A 13,992-nucleotide genomic window follows, 5' to 3' on the forward strand; every position below is an offset into this window, starting at 1 on the left:
ACCTCAAGGATCACGAATCTCCAACCCCCTGCCACGCGCAGGGCCACCAACCTCTCCATTTAATGCTAGACTAGGCTGCCCGGGGCTCCATCGGAGTTTAACACCCACAAGAGTTTATGTTTTAATCCCCACATTTGATATATAAAAAAACAAGGAAGACAAAATAGGCGTGAAAAATTGACAGTGACTCTTCTGTCCTAGCCCCATCTGAGATAGAATGGAAAGCAGTATATTACTCTGGGCCCAATGGGGTGGTGAATCTGCATGTTTACTGCTGCCGTGAGCACCTCCCATGCATGGGACATTTGCACAGGAGTGTCAGGAGTGAAACCATTTAAAACAAATACATTTCTAGCCAGCACTGCTCCATGTGATTTGTTGGCCCTGTGAGCTGTGGCCAATGGTGCAGCCCATGCTGAGGTCAGAGCACAGCTCAGCACAGCCCTCACTGCGGAAAGAAAGGAAGGGAGGCATCCATTCAGTGAAAAAAAGGAACAAGAACTCCAAAACATTCTTTTTCTCTTCCTTTTATAATGAATCTATTTTCACTTTTTGCTGTTTCATTTTTACTGCCTGCATCAGTAATGCTGGTCTGTAATGAGGTAGCACCTGACACAACTCTTTTTCTCTGAACAGCAGAAATTGCTGTCTCACTGGGCAGCGTGGCCATGCACCTGGTGTTGGCATTCAGGCCACTTCTCATTGCTGCTTTGGTACATATCAAGGATTCCAGTTACAAGTCATTACTTCATAAAAATTTCTGGTGGGGTGGGAGTAAAAAACTTTATGAAATGGCATGAACTTCTCAGTGTGAATGTAATAAAATAATAATTTAAGGGACGTTTTTAGAGATAAGAGTTTAAAATGCATATTAATTAAATTAATAATGAAAATCTTTATGAAAATCTTTGCTATAAGTTGCAAGTAGCTGTTTAATCAAATTCCTTCTTTGGAAAAATGCATTTCATTATAACATAATTAGCACATCCATTTTGTTTTTAGTACAACTTGTGCTAAAGCATGTTTGATGTGGAGTTTCCTCGTGGCAATTAGCAGAGAAGGAATTGAACTTTTTTCCAAGTATTGTAATTTATAAGTGTCATATCTGGGGAAAATCGATGGGATTAGAATAATAATCTTGGCAATTTATTGGGGTAGTGATCACTGGCAGAGAGGGGAAGTGGTGAGGATGGTCACTGTAGCACACAGCACTGCCTTCTCTGTGAAACTCACAAATGCAACAAAAATCCAAACATGAGAGTGGCTTTTATGTAGTCAGAGGAACAAAGAAAAAATATAGTACAGCAATATTAAAAGAGAATATCCAGTGCAAATGTCTTTATACAATGGAAATTGATACAGCATTCCTTAAAATAGCTTTATAAAACAAGCTTGAAAACAGCAATTACAGATAATACTATCTGGGTGATGCTTACCAAAGTACTTTATTTACTACACTAAACAGTTTAATAACTAACTTTACCTGTTGATTGCCAATACATTAATTACTGATGAAAACCCTACATGGTAAGTAGTATTAGTTAGAATTCTCTATAATATACTAACATGTGGAACCTCAATAACATACACTGTTGGCTGGATTAAGCGAAACAGTAGAAAATGGACACACATTTATAAATAAAATCAAGGCTGTCATCCTCAGATTCACTTTTTTTTATAGGGGATCTGATCCAAAGGTGATGTGATTGATGGGCTGGATTCTACTTAGCTTTCCTTTTGTTCGTATTTGAAAACGTTCGTGATTTGAATTGTTGATGACAGTTATGTGTTGGTGTCTAGCAGGTGTTGTAGTAGACAACTTCCTTTAGCTGTGCGGACTGATAAGAGACTGTATTATCATGCATTGCTGTCTCCTGCCATGAAAGTACTGTGGAGGAGGGAAAGGACGTGAACAAATGAAAAGGAAACTAATGAGGTTCCACTACATTGTTTTAGGAAGGAAAAGAAAGGAAAAAAAAAAAAAGATTTAGTATTATGTGGTTAGCTCCCAAATTTAAATAATCAAATGGTCTAAACTAATACATACAGCTGTAGCACAGATTCTGCAAAACTGAGTGTTGGTGTAGTAGGGCTCTGTTCCTGCTGAAGATAACAGGGATCTGCGTTGGCAGAAGCCAGAGACAGGCTGTTGTCCTGAGAGACCCACTTCTAACAAGATCCCTTTGGCTGGGTAACATCAGGCATGGGAAATTTCATTCTGTTCACGGTGTGTCTCTTCATCAGACATGAAGCTGAACACGTGCTTACCATGGACAGAACAGCTGCCGCTCCAAAACCTTACTTACATTTGTGGTTCTCTTACGCAGACAAACGTGTAGGTGTGCAGTATCCTGGTTTGGAACTCTACAGTATTTTCCTAGGTGGAAAATATTTTTTCACCGTTTTACAGTACCTGCTTAGAAAAAAATTAAAACAGTTTCACAGTAATAAGGCCCGTCCTTTGTTTGTCCCTGAAATAATACATTTCCTTTCATAATGTTGAGTAAAAAACTTACTCAACCTTTTTAGAGATCCAGAGCGACCTATGCTGCTATCCAGAAAGATTTACAGTACTGGAGTCTTGACATTCCCCTGATGTCCACATTTCCTGCCCTGCAGGATATGTTCCATTGAGTGACACTGACGTCCTATTTACAGAAAGAAAAAACAATTTTGCTGCTAGCTAGAGGAAATTCTCGCACTCCAGAAAGGTGCCTGAAATCATCATCAGGCTGTTAAAAATGAGAGATGAAACCAGACTATGCCTCTAAAAATCCTGTCTATTTTTATCTGCAGTAACTCATGTATGTAGTCAAAGACTATAAAGCTAGAATAATTAATAGATCGGAAAGAAGGAAAAATCTTGCCTTTTTTGAAAGTGATGGAATTGTTTCTAATATTAAGTGATAAACCATATGTTCCTTCTTTCCTCTGCTGGGTAAGCATAAGTGTGGAGTATCAATAAAGATGTTACTGCCAGGCCAGGCAGGCTGGAAATGCAGGAGGTTATAAAAACATTCTTTCCCACTGCCACCAAACCTGTTTGTTCCAGCAGGTCATCCTGAGCGCATGCTGATAAAAGCAGCACAGGATGAGAGGAATCAAGGAGAAACCAGGGACAATCAAACTTCGTAAGGAGAAGGATCTATCGAGGCAGGGAGAGGAGTCATGTCCTAGGAGACTCTGGGTCCCCAAGTAGCAATTTTGGGGAAAGAACATAATGTTGGCAAGAAGAGCAGTGCTGGGGAAGCCAGTGCTTTATCTGTATGGTTTGTTTTATCCCTACTGCTATCAGGTTTTCTTGTTTGAAATCCTAGTACTGCCTGGGTGAAGAGCTGTGAATTCTTCTGTGGCCATTGGCAGGCTCTTGATATCTATCTGTAGTGGAAGAGAGAAAATTTTGTGGCTAATGTGAACTTAATACACAAAATCTTCATTTGGTTCTGATCCATACAGCTCAGCTAACATTTTAAACCTGGGTCCCCAGTCATTTAGGAAGTCATAATCAATATCTGAGTCTGAGGAGCCTGATTCCAAAGAACTGAGAGATTCTGCAATGGACTCGGCCCCTTCGTAGCCATAAATGTGAAGTGTGTCATATGGCAGCAGATCCCTGTCATTGTCAGCTTCATCCTTCTTAACCTCGATCATCATTTCCATTTCTCCAGCACCAGAAGTTGTATTTCCAGGAGGCTTTTGGACTTGTGCATATGCAGAAGGCACCACTTCTGGCTTTATTCCATTCTTGCGCACGGAGTTGAGCACAGACACATCATAGCTGGTGGTGTCCATTTCACCACCACCTTCTTCATCGTAAGTGACAAGCTGCTCGTGGATCTCTGCCACATTCCTCCTGAGACCGCTCAGATCCTTCTTGTGTCTCTTCCTTAGAAGAATTAGCATTGCAATCACTGCAAAGAAAATGTATGTGAGCAATTGTAAATAGAGAAATAACAAGGTAAAACAAATTGCATTTTAGACATGTTGCATAACAAACATGCATTTCAGGGCTTTTTCCATTTTTTTTTAGATATTTATTTATTTTTAAAACTTAAAATACTGCTGGTTTGTAGGGTTTGTACATTCTCAAAGCAGCTCTCTGCGAGGATTTCACAACTGTCTTTGGAGCTGGCATCACAGGTGCCAATGCACAGTGTTGCAAGTGCACTGCAGGATTCTATTGATGGCTGCCTCGAGGTGGTACGTACATATTTAGTGCCAGGCATCAAATGCTGCTTGTGTGGTAGCTGCAAAGGAGGCTTCTTCTCAAGCAATACAAGAATTTTGCCCAGTCTATGATAGGTTCCAAATAAAACAAATAGGTACTGTCCTTCTTATTTACATATTTATGTGTATATGTTCACTGTACTGCTTAAAGGGTTTCCAGAGTAGTTCAGCCTTTGGAAACAGGAATACAGTTGTTATTGCCTCAGTACAATTTTCCTTTTTATAGCTGCACGTGAGCCTAGTAACACTAAATCAAGTGCATTATGTATATGTGCAGTGACCTCTCCAATGAGCCAGTCTTTCAATAGAACGAGCGTGCTTGTAGTTGGAACTACACTAACAGGCCAAATAGAGCAAGTGGAATGAATCAAATAGAGTTTTTCTGCTGCCATGACCATTTTATAGCCACAAAGCTTTTTTGGACCTCAATTAAAAAAAAAAAGGAAATATAAATTCCCACACCTTGAAGAACAGTACCAAAGTCGATAACTTACCAATGATAGTGAAGATACAGATAAAAATTGCGACCAGTGCTTGTATACTAACTCCAACTTGTTTAGCTCTTTCCTCACAAAAAGTGAAGTCGCCTTTTTCATTGCACTTGCAGACACTGATAACAAGTGTGTTTGTGCTGCTGAGGTCGGGATCGCCGTTGTCTGAGATGATGACAGGCAGGTAGTGGATTTTGGCAAGTTCACGATTAAACTGTCCGTACTTGACAGTGATATTAGCTGTGTTATCTGGAAGAAGTAACAATAGCTAATTAAGTGATATTTGCTACCTGATTTTCCTTAAAGATTATAAGTCATTTGATACACCTTTGGCTTTGACAGAGCAAGCCTTTGGGGAGCCCAGTGAAGCTTGGGTGACAACATTTTTTTCAGTAGGTTAAGCCTTTCAAAATATCTGCTTAGCTCTTGTGGCCCAATTGTGGACCTTTGCTACAGCCTCCCCCCCCTTGAGCTGCTGTCTCACTGTGGCTGTCTGAGAAAATGCATTTCAGGGATACACTACCGTAGTTCTCAATCAAGGAGAAGTTGCTATCTTCTGTGGTTAGGGAGTATCTGAAGAAACCTCTAGGTGATATTTCATCCTTGTCAGTAGCTGAAATCCTGATGATTACCTATAAAGGTAAGATGGGAGAGGTCATAAATTCCAGTATACATTGTGTGATAAAAACGCTTGCAGTATATAAGTTAGTGCTGAGCTGTGTATCCAGTATAACCCTTCAGCAAAGGGCAGAGCAAAGATATCTTGAGATGTTTCTCTTCCAGTTCTTACAGGGCAAGTAATTTCCACATAGCTCTCCAAAATGAGTTGTTTTTCTCTTTCAGTCAGAGATAGGAAACGAAAGATGAAATCTTGTGTCATTAAAGCATGAAAAAGTCTTATGCTCAGATGTATGTTATTGAATGTTCATTTAGTTACCAAAATATTCTAGTCACCTAAATGTTTATTTATTTAGTTAAATATCTAGTTACCTAAATAAATACTCTGTCAAGTATTTAACTTATTTAAAAAATGAGGCTCATTCACTGAATGCCATTGAGACTGCCACTCTCAATGATACGATTTTTTGAAAATCTCAATCTGAGATACATTAGATGTACAAAGTATAAAAAATGTGTACGATTATGTCCCAAAGGTAATTTAAAAATTACGTTAAAGGTGAAATAATACCTTGCATGTTCTAACAGATGATTTCATCAGATTCCAGTCTGTGAAAAAATCTCTTCATTAATCTAACATTATATATATAGGCTATGCAAGTATTTACTTGCATCTGAGGTCAAACATCTAAGCCCACAAGTATTATTGCTAGTAGTGCATGCAGGTGCTCTCATCAATAGGTATTACAGTAATGTCACAATTAGTAATGTTTCTCTTACTAACTTTTGGTTTCTTGGAATTACTAGCTTTTGCTATGCGAGGTTGCTTTACTTTGCAGTCTAGTTGGTAATGCCCAGAGTACATACTGTACATGCTTTGAAGCCTACATAATGTACCACTTAAAAGCCCATAGGGAGGGGAACTGTGCAGCCAGCCCATATGGACTTAAGGAAGACCCTTCCTCCTGCCTTACCTTCCCCGGTGCAGCATTTTCACACACTCTGGGTTCCTCAGGATAAACGAGTTCTGGAGCATTATCGTTTTCATCAATGACTATGACGTGAACTTGTGCGTGTGATTCTCTGTCAGAAAGACGGCCTGAAATGACAGCAATGGCAACGCACTGGCTGGAGTCTGGGTGCTGTAAAGCCCTTGCCATGGATTGCGCCCACCTCTGTGACTCTCACATGCCAAATGTGAGGAACTCCTAGCTCCATCACTCATTTAAGCTTTTCTTTTGACAGACTCAGATGTTTTTCTCAAAACTCTCATAGTGGGCTAAACCATGAAGAGCTATGAAGAAGAAAATGACAATTCATTATGGCTCCCAGATTCTTCATTTTCTGTGACTGTGGTGTCCCTTGTTCCCTGGCCCTAAGGCCACAGGCACAGAGTGCCCAGCATTATTCAATATCCTTCACTTTGCAGAAGAGTCTGACCTCTTCCAATCTAACTGGGAACTGCCCCAGCCCACCCCTCTTCCTAGACCCAGTGGAGCCGTGCATAAATGTTTGGGGAGCTTGGTGGGCACGTTTTGTAGCTCTGTGTGAGTGGGAAAATAGGCTGGGATACTTCTGCTCCAAACACAGGTTCCTGCCTGTTCCCCAAGCTTCTTCCTCTCCCCGTGCCTCTGTCATTCCTTTAGACAAGCTGAAAGCATTTCTGTGATAGCAACGGGCCAAGTCTTAAAAGTGTTTGATCTATTTGTAGGTACTCATCTGATTTGAAGATTGCTGTGCAAACCCTGCAAGCATCCATTTCATCCTTAGCTTAGTGAAAAGAAGCTGTCAGGTTGTGGTTTCCTTCCTGATAAGGTGCAGTCCAGCTGTAAAATCACCCACTGATTTCTTTCAAGTAAGGAAATGATAGCACTTACCATCCTCCAGGATTTCCTGGGCTGCCACAGTGATGTTATACGAGGAGCTGAATTCTCTATCTAGGGGCTTAGGAAGCTGAATAATTCCAGTATCAGACACTCTTACATAGTCTCCATTAGGACTAGCTTTTCGTCGAACAAATCTGTTTTATTTAAAAAGAGATGCATCAATACAAGAGTCACAATATTATGCTTCATTTCTTCATAGGAAAAGGCCAGAGAGTAGTTGTATAAGAAATTACATTGATATCATGACCAGGGAGCCTCAGAACATTTCTCCCTAAACTTATGCAAGCTGTAAGAGCACAACATATCCATCTGCGAGGTTCCCAGATTATTGGCTTTCACTGTTTAAGAAGTCTATTTTCTTTTCCTTACAAAGCACATACTCAAGAAAGTTGTTACAATAAAAAATTTAACAGCAGATTATTATAACCATGTAAAGATCTCCAGGATTGTGTATTTTCCCATAAATGTACAGATGTTTTATTAGTGAGTTTATGTATATAAGTAACGTGTTCATGTTTGTTGGTTGTTGTGTATATCCATAGCTGCAGTGGCTGAAAAATCAGATTGGATTTTTCTTTTCTTGCAAATGTCTGAAAAATAAGGTCAGTGTCTCAATACTTTGTCAAATTCTTGGAATCATTAGCAAATTCTCTACATAAAAATAGAACCACTAAAGCTGGTGTTGTGTTACCTGATCTTCCGTTTAGCTGCGTCGGGGTCATATGCCCAAACAGAGCCAAGTGTTTTTATTTCAGGATCGTTCTCCCGCACTTTGAATTCATATGGTAGTTTGGTGAAGACAGGAGGCTCATCTATATCGGTAACTTCAATGGTAATTGTTGAAATGCTCTTGGAGCCACCAGGTTTGTAGTAGGCAGGGTTAACGTTGTGATCTGTTGCTTCAATGTCAAACCTGTACTCTGCTACTTTCTCGAAGTCCAGGGGCTAGAAGAAAGACAAACATAGATATTCTTCTGTGGTGATGGCTGGGTAAAATTCGCATTAGTTAACTGCAAATTAAAGCTCTGTGCTGTAATTTTTGTTGGAAAATACTAGCAAATTGCACTAGACTCTGAGGGAAGCTGAACTTCTCTTTCATAAATGGAGTGGCTAGACCTCAAGTTTTGAACAGATTCATGCTATCTGCTATCATGTGTTTCAAAGCTTGGATCCCTGTTCCCTATCACCCAAGGTTATAAACGCGCTGTGAAACATGCTGTAGTTATCATGTAATCATGGTGACTGTATTTTTGTTTGAGTGGACATTGTACATGGAAATGCCAGTGCTTATTTCTCAGTTGAAATTGCACCTCACCTGACTATATATCTAAAACTCCGTTGTACATGCGTGCCTGAAGCGTGTTGCCAGATACTGAGGCAAACTTTGCCCACTGCCTGGTGAAGGCTGGGCTGTCTCTGCCTCAGGCAGTGTGTGTGTGAGATCTCTGCTGCTGCTGCTGCTCTTTGGCACAGGCTGATAGCATCACATGCCTCAGGCCCTGAGGTAAGGAAAGGCTTGTGTTTGGTGATGGAAAGCTGCTGGCACACAGGGTGGCCTTTGCTGAAGGCTTTACAAGTCTCAGGATATTTGTTGCTTTTTTCTATATAGAAATTTCCCTTCTTAATAGTATTTCTAGTACTGATAGCTACACGTAGATGCTTGGAAGTTAAAAAAAACCCCATACATTTGTGTCAATCTGAGTATTACTCACAGTAATTTATAGTCCTTTGTACTTTTTTTTCCACCATAAATCAATGAAATCAATGAACTTTTGGCTTGGAAGTGCTCTGCATAGTGCAGGAATGTTCCTTGGTAAAAATTAAGTAGGTTTGAGAATTAAAAAACAAAGAGCAAACTGTAATAGAGGCTTGGGAGAGGCTGGGTCCTCTTAAGTTAGAGTTACCAGGAAGTACTGGGGTCACCTCAACACTCAGAGGTGAGACAGGGAAGGAGGCTGTGGCTCAAGAGGGAGCAATGCTAGATGGCAAAGTGCATTTCTAGAAGAGAGGTCAGGTGTTTGTGTTCACATTCTTGCTTTGGTTTCTCTTTGGCTGCAGAAGGGAAAGATTCTTTGACTCGGTCAACTCAACTCTTGTATTCACAGACTATTTGAAGCATCCGAACATCTAGAATTTGGGGGGAGCCTGAAGCATGTAGCCCGCTCGTCTGGCATAATCCCCACTGCATTCTGCAGCAATCGCAGGTTTTCCCAGTTTTGGCAGGTGAAATGGGCTGGTAAATCACCTGCTCTCCTCGCAGGGCTTACAGAATGAGGTTTTCAGGTTGAATACCTTTTGTGCTGTGACTTTCATGCATTTCCATTTTTTCCTGCTGCCAGTCCCACACTGAATCAAACACTTGTTAAACATGGCAAGACAAAATTGTATCTTTCTTTGTTACTGGGAAAAGTACCTTCTTTGGTCTAATGATCCCTTCATTGGTGAACGGATTTGCTACAATTTCAAAGGTGTCCCTGTAATCTCCTCTGACAAAACTGTATTTTGTATGTCTGTGTTGTGGTTCATCAATATCTTCAACTTCGACTCGGCCAACTTCTCCTCCTACTGAAACGTTTTCAGGAACTTTAAAATGAAATGATGCTGTTTAAAAAAAAATCAACAAACAGGTCATAATGACGGTGCACATGGAAGTTAGAACTTACATACAATTTTTTCTTAGTTTATAAACAGACATACATAAAATAATTGAGAATTCAGTGTTATTAATCTCTACAGACAGCACTTCAATGTTTTTTTTAATTACTTCTTGAAATTGTCAGGTTTCTTCATAAAGTTACCAAAGTTAATACTGATTTTTACTTTCTGCTCTAGATACGCTCCAACCAGGAAATGAAGGTAGTGCTGAAATGCAGACAGCCGTCTGAATACGTAAGATACTTTTGTTCACTTTAAACGACAATTGAATCCTAATGCCTAATGTAAATTTCTTCTTTTCATGTCAATTCTCGATTTCCAAATGATACTTCACTTACGGTGTTTGAAGACTGGGAAGTTGTCATTGATGTCTGTTAACCTGATAATGACTGTAGCTGTGCTTGACTCCCCAGTAAGCCCGAGAGCATCTTTTGCTTTAACAATAATTTCATATGTTGATTGATTCTCTCTGTCCAAATCAGCTCTGGCTGTGGAAATGACACCTTAAAAAAATAATATTGAATATGATTAGATTTTGTAACGTTTCCACATCTCTTAATTTTGAAAGCAAGTTTTTACCTTATGCCACACATTCAGCTTCAAGCAGCAGTTTTACACTTATATTTTTCTAAGGCAAAGACTATTAGAAATCTTTCTATATAATAAAATATTTGGGAGATTTTGTACAGTACATTTCTTTAAACTTATCTTTGCTGCTCAGAAACCAGCTGATAATGTCTAAGCTTGGTCACTACAGCATCTGGAGTGTATGTCTGATCACCTCCTTATCTGCTTTAGTTGCTCCAGAGAACCAGCTTACAAGAGATGATGAGTTTAATTTTATATCTGGACAAACTTTAAACAAAAAAAAAGTTTAGGTAAGCAAAGGTTTGAGTTATTGACTAGAAATCAGAAACAAACTTTCAAAATTAGCCTAATAAAATGCATTGTATGTACTGACTTGCTCCCGATGTATGCTAATTTGAGAAATGGATAACCCGTCCTGCCTGTGCCAAGTCTGGAAAGCTGTAGGTAATTTTCTTGGTTTGTAATCACCATCTACTCTTTGCTATTTAAGAATTTTTGTCAGCTGTTCTTTAGGAATGCTGTTTCTTAATGTATTCCTCTTTTTCTGTTTGGTCAAAGGAATGATATCCATGCTAAACTGAAAACATAGATGTAAATTGGCTCCTACTTGGTCTTTTAATCAGTAGGAACAGCCTGACCTGATCTTGTCATTTTCCTCGTGATACCTAAAATCCTGACTTTATTGGTTCATTTTCAGATGTAGACAGTGACACTGTGTTAATGTGAATGAAAAATCTTTCCAAATTAGAGTCGAAAGTAAATTTTTGGCTTAATATCTCCCTTGTCCTGAAAGAAAATGGTTTAAAATTGGATTTTCTTGTAAGCATAAGGTCAACATTTGACACTTGCATATCTGACCTACCAGAGTCATCAACTGTGAAATATTCAGTTCCTTTAATGATTTGGTAGGTAACCGTGGCATGACCTGCAACTGTTGGGTCATCAGCATCTTCAGCCGTCACTTTGGTGACTGAGGTTCCTAGAAAAGGATTATCGAACAGCACATTTAGTATAAATCTTGCTTTTCAGCCAAGGAAAGGATGAGTTATGGAAGAACCTTACCTAATCGTGACATTTCTGGGACAGATCCATTGAATACCTTTTGTACAAAAATGGGAGCATTGTCATTAATATCAGAAACCTTGATAATAAATTTAGATGGTGGTTCCAGTGATCGGTTGTTTCTTCTGTCAATAATGTGTGCTGTCAGCTCATACTCTGCCTTCTTTTCTCTGTCCAGCCTCTCAAAAGCATATATGTCGCCGTCGTACCCTTGCACTTTAAAGATGGTGTTGGCAGATTCACCTTCAATGATATACATAGCATTCTTGTTCCCTACGCTTGATGTGAGCTAGAAAGTATAATTCAAAGAGAAAAAAGTGAGCTGTGGTTTCTGAATGCAAAACAGTTTCTACCAGAAGATACACACAAAAATGACCTCTTATTTGGACTCAGTTTGAAACCGTTGGGAATCTTGATGGCAGCTGGCATATTACTGGACAAACCAGCAGTGCAGCAAGAGCCATCCAGAGTGATAGGATGAAACTTGCATCCAGACTGAAACCTGCTTGCTTATATATCAGGGAGGTTTTATTTTAAGGTTATGAGTCACATTTCCTGAAGATATAAATTGTTTGTGCAGTTACAGATAAAAATCGTCAGCATCATTGTGTCAGAAATATAGATACCACTACTTTGTTCAAGCTACACTTGTTTGCAAATAATCTTTGGAATTTAGCTGAATTCCAAGTGGAATTTTGCTTGGATTTCACAGAATTACAGAAACAAATCTTTATTTGCAGCTACTGACAAACATTGTTTAGCATTTTTCATCATTGTTTGCCACTTAGCAGAATTCCTGCTGTAGCTGTCAGCTTTCTTGTATTTAGTCACATGCCATTTCTTCATAGTCAGTCTTTAGACTCATGGTTATGACAATGAGATTAAGTTTTCACCCCACAGTTTCAAATTTAAGATTGTATTCTATGAAAAAAGGGTGGGGTAAAAGGAATAAACATGAATCTGTTTTATAGGTAATTTTATCCAATCCCAAATGGTTTTGTACATTATTATTTTTTTTAATCTGGACATAATTTGATGATTCTTACCTATCTGCACTCCTCTAAGAACACTGCTAGAAAGTTTAAACCACAATTTTCTGTGCACTATATCAGCATTCTTGTTTCAGCAAGCTATTTATCAATAATTGTTGGGTTTGACCAAGATTTTCTAGTCTTTTGTTACTGACCTTATCATAAATTGCAGCTGTTTGGTATTCAGGATTTGATTTATCCTGTAGTTGTCATTTACTGTTGAACATTCTTTCATTTATGTTTTCTATTTTGAAATGTGCTATTAAAATTCTCTTTCCTCGTTCCACACACTTAATCATGCTTCTAACTGCTGGTGCTGCTGAACAACAGCTTGTGACTCCGGAGATGTAACAGGAGAAAGAATCTCACCCTTGTCTCAAAGATAGTCCAGCCTGTGCCTCCTTTCTTAATTTTTACTTACTTATTTGGTGTGAAAGGTACAGCTTCCAAGATTGCCTAAAATCTAAGGATGAACTGCAAAAGGAAGCCTCCAAGGTCATGAAAGATAAAATCCAGACTTATCAGCATATTCCTGCAGCTGTCACTCTGTTTGGCCATGCTGATGCTGTGGCCTTTTAAAAGCATTTATCGAGTGTTCAATCCTGTAAATGCAATGCAGTGAACACAGACATCGCAGAAGTAATCAGACGCATTCCACTTTTGAAAGACAACAGAGCACAGTACAGAGTGAATTACTCTTATTTAGGACAGCACCAGGAATAAAAGCGTTCTCCTCAATCCGCTGCTGAATTGGTCTGAAATGAAACAGAGATATCCTGCGCTGGCTGAGTACCCGGTGGCCTCTTTTCTCTCTCTTGTGCTTTCTGCCAGTGAGCAGCACTGATCCAGAAAGGTCTGTTTCACTTTACCATAACAGCCTTGACAGATGCTGATTGTTGTACATGGAAAGAAAATGTAGAACTGCATTTATCTGAGAAGTGTCAAAGTAGTTCAGTTTGAAAGACTAGACTGGGAGAACTTTGTCTGGGTGATGTGCAGTTAATCACAGGATTTTATGAGCACTGCCCTGAAGAAAATGAGTTTGCAGTCAGGTCAATGCTTGTTATTACTTTCAAAAATTGTTTTCCTTCACTTTGTGAAACAAATTTTTTGATTGTGAAGCAGTACTCCTAAACAGCACTTTACTTTTGTGTCCGTGCTGAGGGATGTAAGCTGTAAGTTCTTTAATACGTATCTTTTTATTAGCTGATCTCCCAGGTTTTTGAAAGAGCTACCAGAAAAACACTGACATACATCAGCTGCCAGACCTTCTTCCTAACTCTGCACCTGCATGCAATGCACTTGTTTCTTTGCTGCAGATGCTCCATGGTTGCCATTCTCTAAAATTTATCTATATTCTTCAAAAGAATTAGAATTCCTTTGGTGCTGTTCTTGATTCACTCTGCACCCATTTTAGGATTGTGATGTTAGTAC

At 39.2% G+C, this 13,992-nt stretch overlaps 1 protein-coding gene across 2 annotated transcripts in view; it reads right to left on the minus strand.

The window, feature by feature from the left end:
- Window positions 1–1,247: 1,247 nt before the first annotated feature.
- The window catches only part of CDH5 (cadherin 5), a 28,524-nt gene continuing 15,779 nt past the window's right edge, over window positions 1,248–13,992 (minus strand). For both annotated transcript variants that reach the window (XM_010717724.3, XM_003209822.4), the window contains exons 3-12: window positions 11,528–11,816; window positions 11,328–11,444; window positions 10,216–10,380; window positions 9,636–9,823; window positions 7,914–8,167; window positions 7,214–7,356; window positions 6,311–6,435; window positions 5,242–5,350; window positions 4,722–4,967; window positions 1,248–3,911 (exon numbers count right to left, since the gene is read on the minus strand). In XM_010717724.3, coding sequence (XP_010716026.1) covers window positions 3,418–3,911; window positions 4,722–4,967; window positions 5,242–5,350; window positions 6,311–6,435; window positions 7,214–7,356; window positions 7,914–8,167; window positions 9,636–9,823; window positions 10,216–10,380; window positions 11,328–11,444; window positions 11,528–11,816 — 2,130 coding nt within the window. In that variant the 3' untranslated portion in view covers window positions 1,248–3,417. The remainder of the gene's footprint in view (window positions 3,912–4,721; window positions 4,968–5,241; window positions 5,351–6,310; window positions 6,436–7,213; window positions 7,357–7,913; window positions 8,168–9,635; window positions 9,824–10,215; window positions 10,381–11,327; window positions 11,445–11,527; window positions 11,817–13,992) is intronic.

This window comes from Meleagris gallopavo, chromosome 13 (genome assembly GCF_000146605.3).
Source record: "Meleagris gallopavo isolate NT-WF06-2002-E0010 breed Aviagen turkey brand Nicholas breeding stock chromosome 13, Turkey_5.1, whole genome shotgun sequence".
NCBI lineage: Eukaryota > Metazoa > Chordata > Aves > Galliformes > Phasianidae > Meleagris > Meleagris gallopavo.